The sequence below is a fragment of the Aspergillus chevalieri genome, chromosome 2 (genome assembly GCF_016861735.1).
Source record: "Aspergillus chevalieri M1 DNA, chromosome 2, nearly complete sequence".
NCBI lineage: Eukaryota > Fungi > Ascomycota > Eurotiomycetes > Eurotiales > Aspergillaceae > Aspergillus > Aspergillus chevalieri.
The window spans coordinates 18,096-41,009 of record NC_057363.1 but is presented as its reverse complement, the minus strand read 5'-3'; the positions used below and the strand labels follow the sequence as shown (position 1 = coordinate 41,009).

The following is a 22,914-nucleotide window of genomic DNA, read 5'->3' as shown; positions in this document are numbered from 1 at the left end:
TGGGAAAAGTCTAGCCCAGGAGAAAGTCTCCAACCTGGGCCTAGATGGTGTCAACCTAGGCGAGTTAGATCTCAGTCAACTGATTGGGGGACAGGGATTCAATGTGAATAGTCAGATAGCTTATAATGGAATCAGTATCCCTCTGACGACCCTGGCTGACACCGGAGCAAATGGTTATCTCTTTATGGACACCCAACGAGCAGTTGGATTAGCAAAGTTCTTTGGAGTCCCAACACGACGACTTGATACACCCATAGGAACAAAGGGTTATGATGGAAGAACTGGCTCAGCAATTACCCATGCCATTATTTGTCACTTGCTTATTGATGGGCGGCGGTTCTTGAACCAACCTTTTCTGATTGCTAATTTGGGACAGCATGATGTGATTGTTGGACAAAAGTGGTTTGACAGTCAGGATGTGTGGTTGAACGTCAAACACTGGAAGCTGGTATGGCCAGAGCAGCGAAGCCTCTTGGATGAAATCCAGTGCAAACAGTACTTGGTGGCTCCAAAGCAGATTCTTCAGCATTCCAAGCCTGATCCCATCCACCAAGCTGATATGGAGCGACGTGATCGACAAATTGAGAAGAAGGAACAAAGAGAGCAATATTGAGTTCCCCAGAAAGAGGAGTCAGACCGGTGAATGGACATGGCTAAGATGTCATGTGCTCTCAGGAGCCAGTCACTCCTGACTGACCAATCAGTGGAATCAGGGGACCTCTCTAGACTAGTCATGGCCAACCAGAGATCACAAAGGGAGACAGCACCTCATCAAGCAGCCCAAATTGACATTGCAGCAATTGGAGCAGCACCATTCCAATGACACCTGAAGAAGAAGGACACTGAGGTCTTCATTGCTAGCCTGTCTGAAATTGACCGCATCATTGAAGAGAAACACAAGAAGGACCGCCAGAAAGAAGATCACTATGAGGAAGAACTAGTACAACAACTACTACCCAAGCAATATCAGGAATATGCCGATGTTTTCTCCAAAGCAGCTTCTGATGAACTGCCCCCTCAACGGGCAAACAATTACCAAATTAAACTTGAAGATGGGAAGACTGCAGAAAGAGAAGTGGGTTATAGCCCTTTGTACAAGCAAACTGCAGAAGAATTGGAAGCCGCACAGGACTACATTGTGGATAACCTCCATAAGGGATTCATTGGACCCAGCGCTGCACCCTTTTCATCTCCCATCTTGATGGCATGGAAGCCAGGAGGCGGACTGTGATTCTGTGTTGACTACAGGAAATTGAATGCTATTACCCAAAAAGATCGATATCCCATTCCACTGGTGGATGAACTGATGGAGAGGATCAGTGGTGCAAAGATTTTCACAAAACTGGATATACGACAAGGATTTCACCGAATTCGACTTGACCCAAAGTCAGAGGACCTGACCACCTTCAGAACACAATATGGAATGTACAAATACCATGTGGTTCCCTTTGGGCTCACCAATGGACCGGCAGCGTTCCAGTGTTTTATCAATGATACTCTCATGGACTATTTGGATGATTTTGTCACTGCATTTGTGGATGACCTACTCATCTATTCAAAGGATGTTGTGGAACATGAACTCCATGTCAAGAAAGTTCTTGAACGACTACGTGCTGCAGGGCTCCAAGCCAGCATTAAGAAATGCGAGTTCCATGTTACTCGGACGAAGTATCTGGGGTTCATCCTGACAACAGATGGCATTGAAGCAGACCCAGAGAAGACTGCAGTAATCTGCAATTGGACTGTGCCAACCACTATTTGAGGTGTGCAATCATTCCTTGGGTTCTGCAACTTTTACCGAAGATTCATCAAGGACTATAGCCATGTTGCGAAGCCACTAAATCACCTAACAAGAAAGGATGTGCCTTTCACCTGGGCTGGACAGCATCAGGAGGCCTTTGAGGAGTTGAAGAGACGCTTAACAGATGCCCCAATACTGCGACACTATCATCCTGAACTAGAGACAAAGTTGGAAACTGATGCATCAGATGGAGTGGTAGCTGGAGTGCTCTCCCAGAAACATGGAGATCTCTGGCACCCGGTGGCTTACTACTCCAAGAACATGTCTGATGCTGAGCGCAACTATGAGATCTGTCACGAGCTCGGAATAGTAGATAATAACGAACTGAATTCCTATCTAGACTATTGTAGCCATCGACGAGAATATCGAATCTGGGGAAGAAAAAGGAAGAGGAATTCTATCTACGGGAAAAGGGGCTTTTATATGAGTGCTGTGTGGCCTCGCTAAGTGCTTTTCTTTGTTTGCTCAGGTGGCATTGTTTGTTGATGTCTTTCACTGAGACGCTGAGCCATCACATAACTCCCCTCCTTAGATGGAGTTCGTCCTCGAACTCCGAATCAGCTTGTTGTCATCTGGATGATCATTGACCTCCTCAATTCCTTCCTCCCAAGCCTTCAACCACTCCTCCAATCGACAGGGTGGTCCTGGTTTGGTTGGGTACTCTTCATGGTAGTCACGTATCCGGTGCGGGGACCCCTTGAAATTCATGGCTGGGTACCATGTCCGGTCCTCATCATATCCAGTCCATTTCACCTGATACTGTAGCTCCCGTCGGTATACCCAGGAAGCTAGAATCTCTTCCACCTCCCATTCCTGCTCATCCCCAACCACTATTGGTTCTGGAGGTTCTACAACCTGTCCTGGCAAAGGATCATCAGCTGCTCGCCTCAGTTTGTCAGGTGAAAAGACAGGGTGTATTTTCATTGAATCAGGAAGTTCCAAGTGGTAAGAATTGCCAACGCGTTCCAGAATTGGGAAGGGACCAGCCATCTGACTATCAAGTTTCTTGTTCAGGCGATCTGTATGGTAATGGCGGAGGGAGAGCCACACTCTATCCCCAACATCAAAATCAATGGGGCGTTGTTGCCAGTTTGCCTGCTTCTTCTGTCGGTCTTGTGCATATTTGGTCTGTTCTGCAACTGCAGTCCATATGCCCTCCATCATTTTGACAATTTCTTGGGCTTGTCGTCTACTAATTCCTTCATCTTGAGGGAGAGTTTCTTCAGTTGATGTCCAATCAAAAGAGGTCTGGGGCTCATATCCACAATCAACAAGGAATGGTGATGCTTTTGTTGTTTCAGATGGTAGTGTTGCTGCAGCAAAGTCAATCATTGGCAGCAGATCTGACCAGTTGTCTTGGTGATGGTTGATAAAGGGTCTCAGGCGGTTGACAATATGCTGATTCACAATCTCTGTCTGTCCATCAGTTTGAGCATGGTATGCTGTAGAGAGCTTCAGCTTCACTCCAAGGATCTTGCAGAATTCATTCCAAAATGCTGACACAAATTGAGGTCCCTGGTCAGATACAATAGTCAATGGAGGTCCTCTATGGCGATAAATATGCTCAATGAACATTCATGCAACATCTTTGGAAGTGGCAGTCTTCTTGCAAGGAATGCTGATAGGCCTCTTGCTAAATCGATCCACAATCACTAGTGCAGCATCAAATCCTTTCTTGTCAGCTGGGAAGGAGCGAAAATCCATAGATATATGCTGCCAGGGCCGCTCTGCAATGGGTAAGGGTTGGAGCAGTCCAGGGGCACGATCATGTGGGTTCTCAGCTCTCTGGCACTTTGAGCAATTCTGTACATATCTCTCCACATCTTGTCTCCAGGTTGGCCAGTAGTACCATGTTCTGATGAGCTGTTGGGTTTTTGTTCTCCCTGGATGTGCAGTTGATACCTGTGCATGCACTTCATCAAGTAGTTGAGTGCAGAGCTCAGGGTCATCATCAGGAACAAACAATCAGTTTCCTTTCAATAGTAGCCCATCTTGCAGATTCCAATCATCCCTTCCTGCCCGAGCTTTCTCATGATGTTCCTCTGCTGTGGCAGAGTTCCAGTTTGCACTGAGCACTCAGTCCACAACTCATAGAGTGGGCTCCAACATGTTGATAGTGTGGACTTTAGTACATCCATTGACCTGGTTAGTTTCCATTGGCTGTTCAACAGATTCTGGTTTCAATAAGATCTGTTGATGATAATCATCCTTTTTCTGCACCTCTGTGCTGGGTTGGCTCAGGGCATCAGCCAGTGTATTCTCTTGACCAGGACGGTAACGGATCAGGAAATAAAATCAGGAAAGGAACTCAGCCCACCGGGCTTGTCATGCATTCAGCTTCTTTGTTGTCATGAAGTACTCTAGCGCCCGATGGTCTGTATAGATATTGAAGCGTTCTTGGAGTTGTAGTCCTTCGAGCTCAGCACGCCATTCTTGTAGAGCACGGATGATAGCTAACATCTCCTTGTCATGGATCTCATAATTGCATTCAGCGTTAGTCATGCTCTTTGAGTAGTAAGCCACTGGATGCCAAAGATCCCCATGCTTCTGGGAGAGAACTCCAGCTACCACTCCATCTGATGCATCAGTTTCCAGTTTCGTCTCCAGTTCAGGATGATAGTGTCGCAAGATAGGGGCATTGGTCAACTGTCTCTTCAGTTCCTCAAAAGCTTGTTTACACCCATCTGTCCACTGAAATGGGACATCCTTCTTTGTCAGTTCATTCAGTGACTTTGCAATGTGGCTGTAATCCTGGATGAATCTCCTGTAGAAGTTGCAGAATCCAAGGAATGACTGCACACCTCGAACAGTAGTTGGCACTGCCCAGTTACAGATCACAGCAGTCTTCTCCAGGTCTACTTCAATACCATCTGTTGTCAAAATGAATCCAAGATACTTTGTCCGAGTAACATGGAACTTGCACTTCTTGATGCTAGCTTGAAGTCCTGCAATGCGTAGCCGCTCAAGCACCTTCTTGACATGGATCTCATGCTCTGCAGCATTTGTTGAATAGATAAGCAAATCATCCACAAAGGCAGTCACAAATTCATCCAGGTAATCCATAAGGGTCTCATTGATGAAACATTGGAAGGCAGCAGGTCCATTAGTGAGTCCAAATGGCACCACATGGTACTTGTAGGTCCCATATCGTGTTCAGAAGGTTGTCAGGTCTTCTGATTCTGGACTCAGTCGAATTCAGTGAAACCCTTGTCAGATATCTAGTTTTGTGAAAATCTTTGCACCACTGATCCTTTCCATCAGCTCATCAACCAGAGGGATGGGGTATCAGTCCTTTTGAGTGATGGCATTCAGCTTCCAGTAATCAACACAGAATTGTAGTCCACCCCCAGGCTTTCGAGCCATTAAAATGGGTGAAGCAAAGGGTGCGACGCTGGGTCCAATGAATCCTTTGTTCAAGTTATCAATGATGTAGTCTCGTGCAGCTTCCAGTTCTTCTGCAGTCTGTTTATACAGGGGGCTGTATCCCACTGCAGACTCAGCAGTCTTCCCTTCCTCCAATTCAATCCAGTAGTCATTCATTCATTGGGGAGGCAGCTCATCAGACGCTGCCTTGGAGAAAACATCTGCATATTCTTGGTACTGTTTAGGCAGTAGGTGCTGTACCAATTCCTGCTCATTGTGATCTTCCTTCTGGCGGCCATTCTCGCGTTTTTCTTCAATGATGCGGTCAATTTCAGACAGACTGGCAATGAAGACCTCGGTGTCCTTTCTCTTCAGGTGTCTTTGGAATGGTGCTGCTCCAATCGCTGCAATATCAATTTGGATTGCTGATTGGCTTGTCATCTTCCTTTGGAGCTTTGGACTAGTAGTGATGGTGCTAATCTCCTGACCCTGCAGGGCACGTGACATTTTGGCCATGTTTGATCGCCAGTCTGACTCTTCCCTTCAAGGAATCCAGTAGCGTTCCCTTCGATCTTCCTTCTCAATTCGTCGATCACGTCGTTCCATGTCGGCCTGGTGGATGGGGTTGGGCTTAGGACGCTGTAGGATATGTTTTGGAACCTCTAAATACTGCCCGCTCTGTATATCATCCAAGTGGCTCCGTTGCTCTGGCCAGACCAATTCCCTATGCTTTACATTCAACCAGACATCATGGCTATCAAACCACTTCCATCCAATAATCATGTCATGTTGGCCCAAGTTGGCAATTAGGAAGGGCTGGTTCAAGAATCGTCGTCCACCCACAAGCAGGTGGCAAACAATAGCGTCTGTGATAGTTGGGCCAGCTTGTCCGTCATACCCTTTTGTACCAATCGGTGTGTTGAGCTTTCAGGTGGAGATTCCAAAGAATTTCGCTAATTCTGTTGCCCGTTGGGTGTCCACAAATAGGTAGCCATTTGCTCCAGTGTCAGCTAGGGTAGTGAGAGGGATACTAATTCCATTGTAAGCTACCTGACTATTCACATTGAATCCCTGTCCCCCAATCAGTTGACTGAGATCTAACTCGCCTAGGTTGACACCATCTAGGCCCAGGTTGGAGACTTTCTCCTGGGCTAGACTTTTCCCACATTGTCATTCATTTCATTCACAGGTGCTTTTTGCTCAAGTTCCTTCAGTTCAGAGGTTGAGGTCTTGGTAGAACAGTCACGAGCGAGATGTCCATGTTCCTGACAATGGAAGCATCAGCCTTCCTTCATCAATCGGTCACGTTCAGCATTGCTCGTATGTGGGGTGGTGCTCCAGGATGGGGTCAGTTCTTTCTTGAAAGTGGTCCCAGTTCCACTAATTCCCTTGCTCATCTCCTTGTTGGGGGTGAACGTTCGATTCTTCTGAGTCCGGTAGTTGATAACTTCAAGTCGGCTTGCAGTCTGGGAGACAGCGCTGGAGAATTCCTGAAATGTTCCATCACCAATGCTGCTGGAGATGCACAGCTCTTGGAGCTTGGTCATCAATTTGGTGTAGAGCTCATCCTTCCAATCATCCTCAGCGACGCCCGCTTCAGCTGCAAGGTAAAGGAATTCAGAGAAAAAGTCATGAAACTTGTCACTGTTCTTCATGTATAACTGTCGGAATTGGTGCTTTGCAGTGGTGACACAGTTTGGATCATCATAGATTGTTTTCAGGTGATTGAGCATATCCTTTGAGTCAGTATATGGGTTTATTGCATCATCTCGCATGCGTGGAGTGATGTGTTTCCGAGCTTTACCATCACATCGACTAGCCACATATGCTATACGAAGTTGAGAAGTGTCAAAGTGGTCTGCATTGGCAGTAAGCTTCTGAGACATCAGGAGCAGCCAGTCTTTGAATCAGGGCTCCTTTCCATCGGTAAGCATTGGGGGATCTGGGATCTTGGTGGATTTGCTGTTGATGGGCATTGGAGAGGCTTGACGGCCACTGGCACTGTCCATCACCAGTCGGGCAATTTGGCTCCCAAATGCATCACGTTCAGCGTTCACATCAGTAAGTTGCTTCTTGATATCTTGGAGTTGTCCCTTCATCTCTTCCGTTTCATGGCGCAGAAGCGCAATTTCTCCATCCTTGGTTTGTCCTCGGAGTTCTTCTTCAGCAAGACGGACCTTATGGTCATCAAGACTGTCATCATATCGTTGATGGGTCACTTGGAGCTTCTCATACAACCATTCCGGTTCATCAGAAGCATATTGCAAAAACTCCTCCAAAGTCACCATACGTCGTTCTTCATGCTCATCTCCATCAATAAAGATGGGGTTGTGTCGGTTCTCCTGTTCAGTATTGGTATTCGCTTCATTTCGGTTGGTATCATCATCGTTCGTTTCGTTTCGGTTGGTTCTGGTAGAGGCAACGGTGTTTCTTGGGCGAGGCATGTCTGCTGGGTTTGTTGTATCGGTATTGGTATCTATCGGTCGGTCGGAGGGGCACACTACTATGGCTCTACGATCGCTGGATCGAGCCAATGAAGTAGATGTGTGGAAAGAAGAAGAAAAAAGCGAGATTCGATATTATGTCACGAGCTCGGAATAGTAGATAATAATGAACTGAATTCCTATCTAGACTATTGTAGCCATCGACGAGAATATCGAATCTGGGGAAGAAAAAGGAAGAGGAATTCTATCTACGGGAAAAGGGGCTTTTATATGAGTGCTGTGTGGCCTCGCTAAGTGCTTTTCTTTGTTTGCTCAGGTGGCATTGTTTGTTGATGTCTTTCACTGAGACGCTGAGCCATCACAAGATCCATGACAAGGAGATGCTAGCCATCATCTGTGCACTGCAGGAGTGGTGAACTGAGCTAGAAGGACTGCAACTCCAAGAGCGTTTCAACATATATACTGACCATCGCGCTCTGGAATACTTCATGACTACTAAGAAGTTGAACGCCCGACAAGCCCGGTGGGCTGAGTTCCTTTCCCAATTTTACTTCCTAATCCATTACCGCCCTGGCTGAGAGAATACTTTGGCTGATGCCCTAAGCCGACCCAGTACAGAAGTGCAGAGAAAGGATGATTATCACCAACAGATTTTATTGAAACCAGAATCTGTTGAACAGCCAATGGAAACTAACCAGATCAATGAATGTGCTGAAGTCCACACTATCAACGTGCTAGAGCCCACCCTACAAGTTGTAGACTGAGTACTCAGTGCAAACCGGAACTCTACCACAGCAGAGGAACATCATGAGGAAGCTCGGACGGGAAGGAATGATTGGAATCTGCAAGATGGACTACTATTGAAGGGAAATCGATTGTTTGTTCCTGATGATGACCCTGAACTCCGCACCTGGCTACTTGATGAAGTGCATGCACAGGTATCAACTGCACATCCAGGGAGAACAAAAACCCAACAGCTCATCAGAACACGGTACTACTGGCCAACTTGGAGACAAGATGTGGAGAGATATGTACGGAATTGCTCAAAATGCCGGAGAGCTGAGAACCCACATGATCGTGCCCCTGGACTGCTCCAACCCTTACCCATTGCAGAGCGGCCCTGGCAGCACATATCTATGGATTTTCGCTCCTTCCCAGCTGACAAGAAAGGATATGATGCTGCACTAGTGGTTGTGGATCGATTTAGCAAGAGACCTGTCAGTATTCCTTGCAAGAAGACTGCCACTTCTGAAGATGTTGCACAAATGTTCATTGAGCACATTTATCGCCATAGAGGACCTCCATCAACTATTGTATCTGACCGCGGACCCCAATTTGTATCAACATTCTGGAATGAGTTTTGTCGAATTCTTGGAGTGAGGCTGAAGCTCTCCACAGCATATCATGCTCAAACTGATGGGCAGACTGAGATTGTGAATCAGCATATTGTTAACCGTCTGAGACCCTTCATCAACCGCTACCAAGACAACTGGTCTGAATTACTACCGTTGATTGACTTCGCCGCGGCTGCACTACCTTCAGAATCGACAGATGCCTCTCCATTCCTTATTGACTGTGGATATGAGGCTCGGACTTCGTTCGACTGGACGCCGGTTCAAGGGTCCCCTCCCTGTGATGAATGGATTAGTCAGCAGCGAGCTCAGGAAGCTGCTAAGAGGATGGAGAGTATATGGACTGCAGTTGCGGAACAGATCAAGCATGCCCAGGACCGACAGAAGAAGCAAGCAGACCGTCAACGTCGCCCTGTTGACTTTGATGTGGGTGATAAGGTGTGGCTCTCCCTTTGCCACTATCAAACAGACCGACCGAACAAGAAGCTTGATAGCCAGATGGCTGGACCCTTCCCGATTCTCGAACGGGTGGGTAACTCCTACCGATTAGAGCTCCCTGACTCGATGAAGATACACCCTGTGTTTTCGCCTGACAAGCTACGACGGGCAGCCAATGATCCCTTGCCTGGACAGATGACTGAGCCTCCAGAACCGATTGTGGTGGCTGATGAGCAGGAGTGGGAGGTGGAGGAAGTGCTCACTTCACGCATATCTCAGCGTCAGTTGCAGTATCAGGTGAAATGGATAGGATTTGACAAGGATCGGACATGGTACCCAGCAACCAATTTCAAAGGTTCTCCACATCACGTACGTGACTACCACCAACGGTACCCAGATCGGCCAGGACCACCTCGTCGACTACAGGAATGGCTCAAGGCCTGGGAGGAAGGAGTTGATGAGATTGAGGACCACCCTGATGATAACATGGCCACATAGAGTCTGCGGACAGACTCTGCCTAAGGAGGGGGGTTATGTGACGGCTCAGCTAAGTTCAGTGCCTTTATTGACGTTCACCTTCAACATGGCAAACAATGCCGTTCGAACAAACAAAGAAAAAGCTCTTAGCGAGGTCACACAGCACTGATATAAAAACCCCTTTTCTTGTAGATAGAATACCTCTTCCTTTTTCTTCCCCAGATTCGATATTCTCGTCGATGGCTACAATAGTTTAGATAGGAATTCAGTTCGTTATTATCTACTATTCCGAGTCCGTGACATCCGCGGCCACCCTGGCCCTCCGCCGGGCCGCCTGTGCCCTGATGCTCAAGCGGCCCTGCTGGGACCCCGCGCGGGAGCCTGACCGTCCGGTCCCGCCGCCCCCGGCCCCGGGGAGTCCGCCGGTCCCGGGGCTCCCCGTCCACCCGGGCTATCGCTGCCCCCACCCCGACTGTGCCTACATCGTGTGCAATCCTGAGAGCCTCCTGCGGCACCGGACCCGGATCCATGCGGACCGTCGACCCCGGGGCCGACAGCCCCCGGCCAGCCAGGTGTCCCCGCTGCCCCCGTATCGGACTGTCAGCTGTCAGCGCTTCTTCCCCTCCGGTGCCGGCAGCGGTTTCTTCCAGGTCACCCCACCCGCACACACGGAGCGGGCCCGCCAGGCGGCCACCATGGGTGAGGTGGAGTTCATCCGGAGGCAGGTGGCCGGGGCCCTCGCCGAGGACGCGGCGGCGGCGGAGGCCGGGGCCCAGCGGGTGCCGGACCCGGATGCCAAAGCGCCCACCGAGATATCCCCCTGGCTGGAGCTCACCCGGTGGCCCGAGTTCCTGCATGGGCATGCCTTCACAGCAGTAGCCCCGCTGGCTGCACCACCGGATCCCACAGCTGAGCCCCTTCTGACAGTGTTCAGCGCCAGCGTCGAGCGGCTGATCGAGGCGGCCTACCAGTCCATCAAGACGCGGCGGATCAACGAGTTTGACCAGGTGAGTCGGCAAGCAAACGAGAAATATATATATATTGGCACTCCCACACCACATGCACTCCCACACCACATGCACTCCCACACCACATGCACGCACGTGCACACCCATATGCCATATGCATGTAGAGAGGGAGAGATATATATATATATATATATGTGCGTGTGCATGTGTGTGTGTATACTATGTATATCGATCTATATCTCTCCGTCTGTACATCGATTTGTATGGATGATAATATCCAACGGATGGCTAACCCTGTTCAATCCGGTCCACCAGATCCGAATCAACAGCTTCCTGCAACGGCCACGGGTGTGGGACCGGCCCATCCTGATCCAGCTCCGGCCCTCCACCTACCGGGCCTATACCCTAGTAGCAAATCCATCCAGCCCCCGATCGGTTTTCTCTAATCCTCATTGGTCCGTTCGTCCCGTCTCCGGTCCCACCCCTTCGTCCCGTCCGTCCGTCGATCCGTCGATCTCGATCTGTTTGTCCGGTTATTAAGACGCTGCGAGCTCCCCTTCTCTTCTTTCCCTTTTTCCTTCCTGTCCCCGATATATAGATATAGATATAGATATATATATATATCTATCTATAGATATTATACACATCCACATCCACATCCACAAACCCATACCCATACCCATACCCATACACATAAACGGTGAGTGCTCATCGAACCCAATCGAACACCGGCAACAACCTGAAAACCTGAAAAGAAAGAAGGAAGGACCGAGAACGAAAGAGGATGGACCTCTTCCTCTACAACGACACCCATCGCCTGTGGATCTGTGGTCCCTGTGGATTCGCCGTGCGGCCCGCCCATCTCGCCGCCCACCTGGCCAACCGCCATCCCAAGCATCCCTCCGCGGCCACCCCGGCCCTCCGCCGGGCCGCCTGTGCCCTGATGCTCAAGCGGCCCTGCTGGGACCCCGCGCGGGAGCCTGACCGTCCGGTCCCGCCGCCCCCGGCCCCGGGGAGTCCACCGGTCCCGGGGCTCCCCGTCCACCCGGGCTATCGCTGCCCCCACCCCGACTGTGCCTACATCGTGTGCAATCCTGAGAGCCTCCTGCGGCACCGGACCCGGATCCATGCGGACCGTCGACCCCGGGGCCGACAGCCCCCGGCCAGCCAGGTGTCCCCGCTGCCCCCGTATCGGACCGTCAGCTGTCAGCGCTTCTTCCCATCCGGTGCCGGCAGCGGTTTCTTCCAGGTCACCCCACCCGCGCACACGGAGCGGGCCCGCCAGGCGGCCACCATGGGTGAGGTGGAGTTCATCCGGAGGCAGGTGGCCGGGGCCCTCGCCGAGGACGCGGCAGCGGCGGAGGCCGGGGCCCAGCAGGTGCCGGACCCGGATGCCAAAGCGCCCACCGAGATATCCCCCTGGCTGGAGCTCACCCGGTGGCCCGAGTTCCTGCATGGGCATGCCTTCACAGCGGTAGCCCCGTTGGCTGCACCACCGGATCCCACAGCTGAGCCCCTTCTGACAGTGTTCAGCGCCAGCGTCGAGCGGCTGATCGAGGCGGCCTACCAGTCCATCAAGACGCGGCGGATCAACGAGTTTGACCAGGTGAGTCGGCAAGCAAGCGAGAAATATATATATATTGGCACTCCCACACCACATGCACTCCCACACCACATGCACGCACGTGCACACCCATATGCCATATGCATGTAGAGAGGGAGAGATATATATATATATATATATGTGCGTGTGCATGTGTGTGTGTGTATACTATGTATATCGATCTATATCTCTCCGTCTGTACATCGATTTGTATGGATGATAATATCCAACGGATGGCTAACCCTGTTCAATCCGGTCCACCAGATCCGAATCAACAGCTTCCTGCAACGGCCACGGGTGTGGGACCGGCCCATCCTGATCCAGCTCCGGCCCTCCACCTACCGGGCCTACCGGCAGGTCTGGCAGCGGCTGATCTGCTTCGCCTACCGCACCAGCCGCCCCAATGCAGCCGTGCAGCTCGGCCACCAGCTCACCACTGCACAGCTGGCGGCCCTGGACCGGATGGAGACGGCGGCAGCGGAGCTGCTGTCATTGCCCTCGCCACCACTCTGCACACCCGGGCCCGGGGCGGCGGATCATCCACCATGGACCACAGGAGGGGGCCCATGGGTCGTCATCCAGACGCCCCGTGGGGGATCGGGATCGGGACCCGGAGGGGGACCGGAGGACCGAGCGGCGCCATGCAGCATATGAGCAACTGGACCATGCCTGCCTGGACCTGTCCATCGCGCTGCTGGACCACCCACTGAAAGGGGATCTCTTTGAGAGTGCGGTGGTGGCCTTCCTGGCAGTGTTGGGGGTGGATGTGGAGAAACAGACCTTCCGGGACCCCTACGCGTTCACCAGCTCCCTGTCCGGGCTGATCAAGATGGCCCAGATGCTGGTGGCGCAGCGCGCGGTGCAGATGGCGGACCATGGTCAGGTTGAGCACCCGGCAGATGCCCTGGAGGCCATGCGGGAGCGGTTCCTCCTCCCGGGGGTGGCTGCCCCCTTCAACTGGCTCACACGGCTGCGCACGTTTGGCAAGCGCATCCAGAACACCACCACCAGTCTGGGATATATCTACTGGAGCGATGACCAGCAGACCCTGAGCTACAAGGAACTGCACCTGACCATGGCGGGCCTGCGGGGCTTCGTGCGCACCCAGGTGGAGCTGGCCCAGCTGGAGCTGGAGGGGCTGTTCCTGCTGCATGAGGAGGAGACCCGGGAGGCGGTGGTGCCGCGCCTGGCCCTGGTGGAGCTGGCAGACGACCCGACCAACAACCGGCGTGGATGGAACTTCCTGCAGGACCACCGCACCCGTGCAGCGCTGCCCACCACAGGAGAGCAATGGCTGATGGACCGGGTGGTGGCCACCGACTGGCTGCGGGCTGAGTGGGTGGGGGTGCGGCCGCATGACCACCAGGTGATGTGGCACACCACCGTGGTGGATGCCTATACCCTAGTGCGTCACCGATCCAGGGCCCGATCGGTTTTCTCTAATCCTCATTGGTCCGTTCGTCCCGTCTCCGGTCCCACCCCTTCGTCCCGTCCGTCCGTCGATCCGTCGATCTCGATCTGTTTGTCCGGTTATTAAGACGCTGCGAGCTCCCCTTCTCTTCTTTCCCTTTTTCCTTCCTGTCCCCGATATATAGATATAGATATAGATATATATATATATATATCTATAGATATTATACACATCCACATCCACATCCACAAACCCATACCCATACCCATACCCATACACATAAACGGTGAGTGCTCATCGAACCCAATCGAACACCGGCAACAACCTGAAAAGAAAGAAGGAAGGACCGAGAACGAAAGAGGATGGACCTCTTCCTCTACAACGACACCCATCGCCTGTGGATCTGTGGTCCCTGTGGATTCGCCGTGCGGCCCGCCCATCTCGCCGCCCACCTGGCCAACCGCCATCCCAAGCATCCCTCCGCGGCCACCCCGGCCCTCCGCCGGGCCGCCTGTGCCCTGATGCTCAAGCGGCCCTGCTGGGACCCCGCGCGGGAGCCTGACCGTCCGGTCCCGCCGCCCCCGGCCCCGGGGAGTCCGCCGGTCCCGGGGCTCCCCGTCCACCCGGGCTATCGCTGCCCCCACCCCGACTGTGCCTACATCGTGTGCAATCCTGAGAGCCTCCTGCGGCACCGGACCCGGATCCATGCGGACCGTCGACCCCGGGGCCGACAGCCCCCGGCCAGCCAGGTGTCCCCGCTGCCCCTGTATCGGACCGTCAGCTGTCAGCGCTTCTTCCCCTCCGGTGCCGGCAGCGGTTTCTTCCAGGTCACCCCACCCGCGCACACGGAGCGGGCCCGCCAGGCGGCCACCATGGGTGAGGTGGAGTTCATCCGGAGGCAGGTGGCCGGGGCCCTCGCCGAGGACGCGGCGGCGGCGGAGGCCGGGGCCCAGCAGGTGCCGGACCCGGATGCCAAAGCGCCCACCGAGATATCCCCCTGGCTGGAGCTCACCCGGTGGCCCGAGTTCCTGCATGGGCATGCCTTCACAGCGGTAGCCCCGCTGGCTGCACCACCGGATCCCACAGCTGAGCCCCTTCTGACAGTGTTCAGCGCCAGCGTCGAGCGGCTGATCGAGGCGGCCTACCAGTCCATCAAGACGCGGCGGATCAACGAGTTTGACCAGGTGAGTCGGCAAGCAAGCGAGAAATATATATATATTGGCACTCCCACACCACATGCACTCCCACACCACATGCACGCACGTGCACACCCATATGCCATATGCATGTAGAGAGGGAGATATATATATATATATATATATATGTGCGTGTGCATGTGTGTGTGTATACTATGTATATCGATCTATATCTCTCCGTCTGTACATCGATTTGTATGGATGATAATATCCAACGGATGGCTAACCCTGTTCAATCCGGTCCACCAGATCCGAATCAACAGCTTCCTGCAACGGCCACGGGTGTGGGACCGGCCCATCCTGATCCAGCTCCGGCCCTCCACCTACCGGGCCTACCGGCAGGTCTGGCAGCGGCTGATCTGCTTCGCCTACCGCACCAGCCGCCCCAATGCAGCCGTGCAGCTCGGCCACCAGCTCACCACTGCACAGCTGGCGGCCCTGGACCGGATGGAGACGGCGGCAGCGGAGCTGCTGTCATTGCCCTCGCCACCACTCTGCACACCCGGGCCCGGGGCGGCGGATCATCCACCATGGACCACAGGAGGGGGCCCATGGGTCGTCATCCAGACGCCCCGTGGGGGGGATCGGGATCGGGACCCGGAGGGGGACCGGAGGACCGAGCGGCGCCATGCAGCATATGAGCAACTGGACCATGCCTGCCTGGACCTGTCCATCGCGCTGCTGGACCACCCACTGAAAGGGGATCTCTTTGAGAGTGCGGTGGTGGCCTTCCTGGCAGTGTTGGGGGTGGATGTGGAGAAACAGACCTTCCGGGACCCCTACGCGTTCACCAGCTCCCTGTCCGGGCTGATCAAGATGGCCCAGATGCTGGTGGCGCAGCGCGCGGTGCAGATGGCGGACCATGGTCAGGTTGAGCACCCGGCAGATGCCCTGGAGGCCATGCGGGAGCGGTTCCTCCTCCCGGGGGTGGCTGCCCCCTTCAACTGGCTCACACGGGCTGCGCACGTTTGGCAAGCGCATCCAGAACACCACCACCAGTCTGGGATATATCTACTGGAGCGATGACCAGCAGACCCTGAGCTACAAGGAACTGCATGTAATGGGCCGAAGCCTTGCTATCTAATATATAGATATGTACAAAAGAACTCGTTGGGGAAAGGAAAGAAAGAAAGAAAGAAAGACACGCTGGCGGTGGATTTATATACTCGTGATCAGGTGATCTACGATCACCTGACTTCGGCACGCTCTTGTGAATAGCTTCAATCGAGAACCATTTATGGTTCGAGGTGCCTTTCGGGCCTAGCCCGTTACATTACCCCCCTTCCTCGTCGCCTCCGCGATCGCCCCCCGGCGTGGGGTGGCTCATTTGGTATACTCAAGGCCGATTGGACAACAATCCCATTCATCGTTTTGTAGGTTTCCCAGTCATCCAATGCTATGGTATCCTCCATGTTCCTCGCATCGTTCCATTCCGGTTCCTGCCAGCCAATGTATTTGACTAAAAACTCATGTCTTTCGCCTCGTCCCCACCGTCGAAAACGCTCATCTAGTATTCGTTCGACCATATATTCTTCATTCCCATTGATCATTTCTGCAGGAGGTTGGTAGTCATCTTTCCGTTGGCTAGGGAAGGGATCCATTGCCGCTGGGCGGAGGAGCGCTGTATGAAACACGTTGTGGATTGTGCCTGGTGTGTTGAGGCGGTAGGCGTGGGATCCAATCTTTTCCAACACAGTAAATTTTGCCTGCCTGCTTCCCAGTTTCTTGCTAGGGCGTTCTGTTTGTATATTGCGCAGGTCAAGCCAGACTTTCTGCCCAACCTGGTATTCAGGGGCGACATCTCTTTGACGATTGGCATAGTCTTCTTGTTTCTGTTGGGCGACAGCCAGTTCTGTTGTGGCGATGTCAAGAGCTCCCCTTAGCTTGGCTGCAATTCGTTCACCTCGTTCACGCATGGTGCCCAGGTCTGGTGCTGAAAGGTTGATTTCAACATCCTCTTCTAACTGAAAGGGATCGACGTGGTAGCCGTGGTCAAGGAAGAATGGACTGACACCTGTGGAGGCAGCATCCCGGCTGCATATTGCAAGCTGTGCCATTGGTAGCAATGACGCCCAGTTCGATTGTGTGTGATCACAGAATGAGCGCAAGAATAGTTCAATAGTAGCATTCATTCGCTCAGTTTGGCCATCGGTTTCAGCGTGGTAGGCAGTTGATAATTGTCGTTTGATCCCCAGTAGCTCACAAAAACGCTTCCACATCTCATTGGTGAATTGTCTTCCTCTGTCTGATACAATACTGGCTGGAATGCCATGATAGCCAATGAAACTCTGAATAAGCTTCTGTGCTACTGTGTAGGTGTCGATCTTCTCACAGGGTATGGGGATGACACCTTTTCCAAGGCGATCGACAATAACCATGATGTTTTCATAACCATTTGAGATTGGTAACTTCTCGATGAAGTCAATTGCAATATATCTCCATTTTCGGTCTGGAATTGGTAGAGGCTTCAGTAGGCCTTGTCGGCGGTCTCTCCATACATTGTTGGCACTGCATTTGTCACAGTTCCGTACAAATCGTCTGACATCCTCAGAGATTGCAGGCCAGTAGACCCTTCGTGCCAGGATAGCATACATTGCGCTCCTCCCTGGATGGCCTGTAAGTACTGAGTCATGTGTTTCTTGTAGCAACCTTGTCCTCAGAGATTCAATGTCAGGGACCCATCGCCGGCCTCGGTAGCACAAGCGGTTGTTCGGTTCAATAGAGCATTCTGAGATTGAGGCTTTGATCCCCAGTTCACGTGGGAATTGATGTGCTCCTACTTGCACTGCTTCTCGTATACGACCATACTTTTCATCTAGTGGCTCTACCCGAGCCCAATGTTCATCAAGAGTCATATCCAGTAGCTCTTCCAACGATGGTCGCTCACTATTGAGATTGGTAGGTTCGTTCGCCTGTTCATATCCTTGAGGTGCGCTTGGCTCACTGTTATAGGGCTCCATGCCGACTGGTGCTAGAAGGATCCGGGACACATTAATAGGATGGGGTTCTTCAACTAGTCCTCTTTTGCTGCTTCCTTCCACTGGTCCGTCCTTGAGGATCTCAGGATCGAATAGTCGTTGTTCGCGATGCTTTAGCCGTTCATCACCCAATACAGGAACATCCTGCTCTCGTCGAGACAGTGCATCAGGGCGCCCTGCAAGCTTCCCTGGTCGGTAATGAAGTGTGAAGTTGTATCGGCTCAATAGATCTGCCCATCTCATCTGTCTCTCATTCAGTCGTCTCATGGTAGTAAAATAACGGAGATTGCGATGGTCTGTCAGTATCTGGAAATTTACCACTGATATGAGCTCTGATTCCCACTCTTTCAATGCATTGATGATCGCCAAAAGTTCCTTGTCATGAATCTGGTAGTTGCACTCTGCAGGAGTGTTTTTCTTGGAAAAGTACGCGCAAGGTCGTAATACACCATCATCATCATACTGTGAAAGTACGCCACCAGTGGCCCACCCTGATGAGTCAGTCTCGACGACAGTCTCGCGGTCTGGATCAAATTGCATGAGGATTGGTGCCGTTGTAAACATCCTTTTTAACTGTTGGAAGCTTTCCTTGCATTTATCATCCCACACAAAGGGTTTATCTTTTTGAGTCAACGCTGTTAGTGGAGTTGTAAGTTCAGAATAGTTTCGGATGAAACGTCTGTAGAAGTTCGCGAATCCCAAAAATGACCTGACACCTTTCACAGTGGTAGGGGCAGCCCAGTTCATGATTGCTTCAACCTTTGCTGGATCCATGCTGACACCTTTTCCTGCCTCAATAATGAATCCTAAATATTTTGTTGACTTCACTTCAAATTCGCATTTATCAATATCAATCTGTAAGCCAGCCTCTTGGAGACGGCCTAATACTTTGCAGACATGCTCTTGATGCTCTGACAATGTTCCATCCGTAAATATCAAGATGTCGTCAAGGTAAGCAGAAGCAAATTCATCTAGGAAATCTCGTAGGACCCAATTAACATAGCGTTGGAAGGTGCTCGGTGCATTGGCTAGTCCAAATGGTGTTACAAGCCATTCAAACAGCCCAAATCGAGTTCGGAATGCGGTCAACCATTCATCGCCGGCAGCGACACGAATCTTGTGAAAAGCAGCAATAACATCCAACTTGGTGAACCATTTTGCTTTCCCAATTCTTTCCAATGTTTCATTAATTAGTGGTAGGGGGTAGCGGTCCTTCTTTGTAATGGCGTTCAGTGCTCGGTAGTCAACACAAAATCGCAAGCCTCCACCAGGTTTCTTGACAAGCAATACAGGTGCTGCAGCAGGCGAATTGCTAACACGTATGAAGTTCTTTTCCAACAACTCTGTCAATGTCTTCCGTAGCACAAGCAGTTCATCCCTTGACATATTATAAAGGGGGCCCCATGGAGGTTCAGGGGTCGTTCCATCAGCGTTCTTATTGAGTTCAATCTTATGGTCGATATTTGGTCCTCGATATGGTGGTTGCTTGTCAGCTTCCTTCCGGTCAAATACTGATAGGAATTTATGGTAATGAGGTGGTAGTTTGGTGCGGGGGTCTGTCAGCAATTTGGGTCGTAATGCTTTCTCAATGTCCTTTAAACTTGCGGCGAAAATCTGTACGCTGCTGTCCTTTTTCTTTTGTCGGTTCCATAGTGCAAAAGCGTTCGCCCCGATGGGCTGGATATCCATTTGTGGTTGATCTTCCATGCTGCTAACAACAATGCCATTTGTGAAGCGCAATTTCGGACCATTCGGGTCGATAAACACTTGTTGGTCGTCTATCCATGCAAGGCCTAAAATCATGTCGAGTCCCCTACCCAGTTTAGGAACAACATACAGCCATGCAGTGTTTTGGTGGTTTCCCCCACGTTCAATGAGATTTTCGCTACCTCCCTTATACAATCATCCGTTGGGCCCTTGTAGTCGTCGATAGTTCGTGGTTTGATGGTTACACGCTCCAGTTGATGTTTTCGGGTAAAATTCTCAGAAACCATACCATATGTAGTACAACCGGTGTCCACTAACGTTCTGCTGACCTGTTCTCCATTGACTAATGCGGATACTCTGAATTCAGGTCTGTCAAACTTGACTCTTTTTCGGAAGTCGTTCCACTCCTTCTGAAGGTCTATCTGAGCTGCTGGGGCCGGTCGCCATGTAGGTAGATCCATCAACTGCTGGTGGTGCTCCTGCAAGAGACTTTTGCAGGAGCTATTCTTTTCCCAGCTTGGGTTGTTCCCTCAACTGCTCTTCTTCATCTTCAAGTTCCGGCCCATGAATGTGTGAGCGAGCCATGCGGGTACTGTTCCTAGGACTGTCGTAGGGGCAATGGGAGATAAAATGCGTGGAGTCACCACAACGAAGGCAACGTCGTTCTTGTCTGCGGCGTTCCATTTCTTCTCGTGATACATGCTTAGCCACGCGTCGAGGTTGGCTGCGTGCAGAAGTTGTTGTTGTGGGTTCCCAGTCCATATCTTGGGGTGGAGAGGAAGCACGGGTGGTATTCACAGGGTGAGCTGGAGAAGTTGAGGTGGTATGCTTATTGTTCCGTGAGTACCGCAATTGGTTCTTCTCCATCCGGTCCGCAATCTGCTGTAGCTGGCGGCAATAGTCTTCAAATCCATTTTTCTTTTCAACAGTTTCAAGGCGTGTGTTCATCTCACGGTTTAATGCATTGTCTAGGTAGGACCTTTTTGTGTTTTCAGGCCAGTTATGGCCATCAGCTTCCATGAGTAGTCGGTTGAACTCAGTGAGAAAGACTGTGAAGGGCTTGTTGTTCTGTTTCAAGCTTGCAAGGTCTCGTACAGCCTTCTCCTCCAGATTCCGGTCCAGAAAGATGAAGTCCATTTGATCAAGCATTCCGTCCAGCTGGCTCTCAGTAGCTCCTTTCTTAGCAAACCGCTCCATCCAGGGCAGCACCTGCATAGCAGCCCCATCTGTTAGACGGCCAAAAGCATACCACATACGATCATAGGCATTGCCCAAGGCTTCTTTATCGACCTCAAGTTTAGCGCGCAGCTTGCTTCGAAACGGACGGTAGAGACTTCGGTTTCGACCATCAAAGACTTCTGGGTCTGTCAGCTTGGGTCGAGGTCTCCTAACAGGGTCCGCCATTGGTTGGGGGGCTATCTCTTCAATAGTCGGTTGTGGCAAGGGCTCTCTGGGTGGGCTCGTCAACTCTTCTTTGAGACGACGAAGATCTTCAATCCGCCGTTCTTCCATTTGTTGCAGTTGTCGTTGAAGTCCTGCAATAACTGCGACAAGATCTTGTGGGACAGGAGTGGTGGTCCCTCCTGAGTGTATATTGTCTCCCATGTTGCCGTCGGTTTGGTCGTTTGACTCGTGGTCGCTGATTTCCGCTGAAAATGTGGTCATATGACTGACTTGACTATTGATTTGTTTGTAAATAGCTCAACTATCCGTGAATTTCGATGTCTGATATCCGATGTCCAATGTATCCAGTTATCCGGTATGTCCAATCGTTCAATGTGTCCAGTGTGTCCAGTGTTTCCAGTGTGTCCAGTGTGTCCAGTGTGTCCAGTGTGCGATGTACGATCCGTTGCGCGTTCAATCCGATGCGTAATCCGTTGTTCAATAAATAAGTAGATAGATGAGGGCGAACGAGTTCTAATGTAATGGGCCGAAGCCTTGCTATCTAATATATAGATATGTACAAAAGAACTCGTTGGGGAAAGGAAAGAAAGAAAGAAAGAAAGACACGCTGGCGGTGGATTTATATACTCGTGATCAGGTGATCTACGATCACCTGACTTCGGCACGCTCTTGTGAATAGCTTCAATCGAGAACCATTTATGGTTCGAGGTGCCTTTCGGGCCTAGCCCGTTACACTGCACCTGACCATGGCGGGCCTGCGGGGCTTCGTGCGCACCCAGGTGGAGCTGGCCCAGGTGGAGCTGGAGGGGCTGTTCCTGCTGCATGAGGAGGAGACCCGGGAGGCGGTGGTGCCGCGCCTGGCCCTGGTGGAGCTGGCAGACGACCCGACCAACAACCGGCGTGGATGGAACTTCCTGCAGGACCACCGCACCCGTGCAGCGCTGCCCACCACAGGAGAGCAATGGCTGATGGACCGGGTGGTGGCCACCGACTGGCTGCGGGCTGAGTGGGTGGGGGTGCGGCCGCATGACCACCAGGTGATGTGGCACACCACCGTGGTGGATGCCTACCTGGGACAGGTGGACCAGTTCCTGGAGCGGCTGCTCCTGCTGATGCACCTGACTGCTGGGCAGCCGGCGCGGGCCACTGAGCTGCTGGGGATCCGACACAGCAACACTGTGTGTGGCCAGCATCGCAATCTCTTCATCGAGCATGGGGTGGTCAGTCTGGTGACGGCATACCACAAGGGATACAGCATGACAGGGTCCACCAAGATCATCCATCGCTACCTCCCGGCGGAGGTCAGTGAGCTTGTGGTGTACTATCTATGGCTGATCCTGCCCTTTGCACGGGCAGTGCAGGCCCTGGCCCATGGCACCCGGCAGGCACGCTCCCCCTTCCTGTGGCCACGGGGCCCCAATCTGGCAGCAGGGGCATGGGACAGTGGCCGGCTGCGGGGGTGCTCCAGCGTGAGGCCCACATACATCTGTGTCACAACCTGGCTTCTCTCGTGTCGTACCTAGGGTTCTAGTTAGTTGTATTTCGAGACTGAACACTTACCTTAAGTGTTCCCAAGTAGTCGTATGCTCAATGCCCCTTCGGGTCCGATTCGGTATGTCGTATGCGTTGATGGGTATGTCGCCCCCTCCAGGCTCCGTAGTTCAATAGTCGTTGATGGGTATATCGCCCCCTCCAGGCTCCGTAAGATAATCAACAAGTAGGAACGGTAAAGGTAACGAGTAGAGAAACAAGGCCAACCGAGTACGTATACT

The 22,914-nt window shown here is 52.0% G+C and overlaps 10 protein-coding genes across 10 annotated transcripts; 6 read left to right on the top strand and 4 right to left on the bottom strand.

Annotated features, from left to right (window-relative positions):
* Positions 1–5,341: 5,341 nt before the first annotated feature.
* On the bottom strand, positions 5,342–5,671 carry ACHE_20016S (uncharacterized protein; the record flags this gene model as incomplete). Its single annotated transcript, XM_043284271.1, has 1 exon — positions 5,342–5,671. One exon carries the CDS (start codon positions 5,669–5,671, stop codon positions 5,342–5,344), a length of 330 nt encoding a protein of 109 aa, XP_043133080.1.
* A 773-nt stretch (positions 5,672–6,444) lies between these two features.
* On the bottom strand, positions 6,445–6,897 carry ACHE_20015S (uncharacterized protein; the record flags this gene model as incomplete). The annotated part of the gene is made up of 1 exon (XM_043284270.1): positions 6,445–6,897. One exon carries the CDS (start codon positions 6,895–6,897, stop codon positions 6,445–6,447), a length of 453 nt encoding a protein of 150 aa, XP_043133079.1.
* A 174-nt stretch (positions 6,898–7,071) lies between these two features.
* ACHE_20014S (uncharacterized protein) lies at positions 7,072–7,608 on the bottom strand (the record flags this gene model as incomplete). Its single annotated transcript, XM_043284269.1, has 1 exon — positions 7,072–7,608. The coding sequence occupies one exon, from the start codon at positions 7,606–7,608 to the stop codon at positions 7,072–7,074; it is 537 nt and encodes a 178-aa protein (XP_043133078.1).
* Positions 7,609–10,219: 2,611 nt separating this feature from the next.
* On the top strand, positions 10,220–10,878 carry ACHE_20013A (uncharacterized protein; the record flags this gene model as incomplete). Its single annotated transcript, XM_043284268.1, has 2 exons — positions 10,220–10,750; positions 10,810–10,878. 2 exons carry the CDS (start codon positions 10,220–10,222, stop codon positions 10,876–10,878), a joined length of 600 nt encoding a protein of 199 aa, XP_043133077.1.
* Positions 10,879–11,627: 749 nt separating this feature from the next.
* ACHE_20012A (uncharacterized protein) lies at positions 11,628–12,557 on the top strand (the record flags this gene model as incomplete). The annotated part of the gene is made up of 1 exon (XM_043284267.1): positions 11,628–12,557. One exon carries the CDS (start codon positions 11,628–11,630, stop codon positions 12,555–12,557), a length of 930 nt encoding a protein of 309 aa, XP_043133076.1.
* Positions 12,558–12,849: 292 nt separating this feature from the next.
* ACHE_20011A (uncharacterized protein) lies at positions 12,850–13,983 on the top strand (the record flags this gene model as incomplete). Its single annotated transcript, XM_043284266.1, has 1 exon — positions 12,850–13,983. The coding sequence occupies one exon, from the start codon at positions 12,850–12,852 to the stop codon at positions 13,981–13,983; it is 1,134 nt and encodes a 377-aa protein (XP_043133075.1).
* Positions 13,984–14,219: 236 nt separating this feature from the next.
* ACHE_20010A (uncharacterized protein) lies at positions 14,220–15,149 on the top strand (the record flags this gene model as incomplete). Its single annotated transcript, XM_043284265.1, has 1 exon — positions 14,220–15,149. The coding sequence occupies one exon, from the start codon at positions 14,220–14,222 to the stop codon at positions 15,147–15,149; it is 930 nt and encodes a 309-aa protein (XP_043133074.1).
* A 105-nt stretch (positions 15,150–15,254) lies between these two features.
* ACHE_20009A (uncharacterized protein) lies at positions 15,255–16,079 on the top strand (the record flags this gene model as incomplete). Its single annotated transcript, XM_043284264.1, has 1 exon — positions 15,255–16,079. The coding sequence occupies one exon, from the start codon at positions 15,255–15,257 to the stop codon at positions 16,077–16,079; it is 825 nt and encodes a 274-aa protein (XP_043133073.1).
* Positions 16,080–16,321: 242 nt separating this feature from the next.
* Positions 16,322–18,298, bottom strand: ACHE_20008S (uncharacterized protein; the record flags this gene model as incomplete). Its single annotated transcript, XM_043284262.1, has 1 exon — positions 16,322–18,298. One exon carries the CDS (start codon positions 18,296–18,298, stop codon positions 16,322–16,324), a length of 1,977 nt encoding a protein of 658 aa, XP_043133072.1.
* Positions 18,299–21,888: 3,590 nt separating this feature from the next.
* Positions 21,889–22,665, top strand: ACHE_20007A (uncharacterized protein; the record flags this gene model as incomplete). Its single annotated transcript, XM_043284261.1, has 1 exon — positions 21,889–22,665. One exon carries the CDS (start codon positions 21,889–21,891, stop codon positions 22,663–22,665), a length of 777 nt encoding a protein of 258 aa, XP_043133071.1.
* Positions 22,666–22,914: the final 249 nt, after the last annotated feature.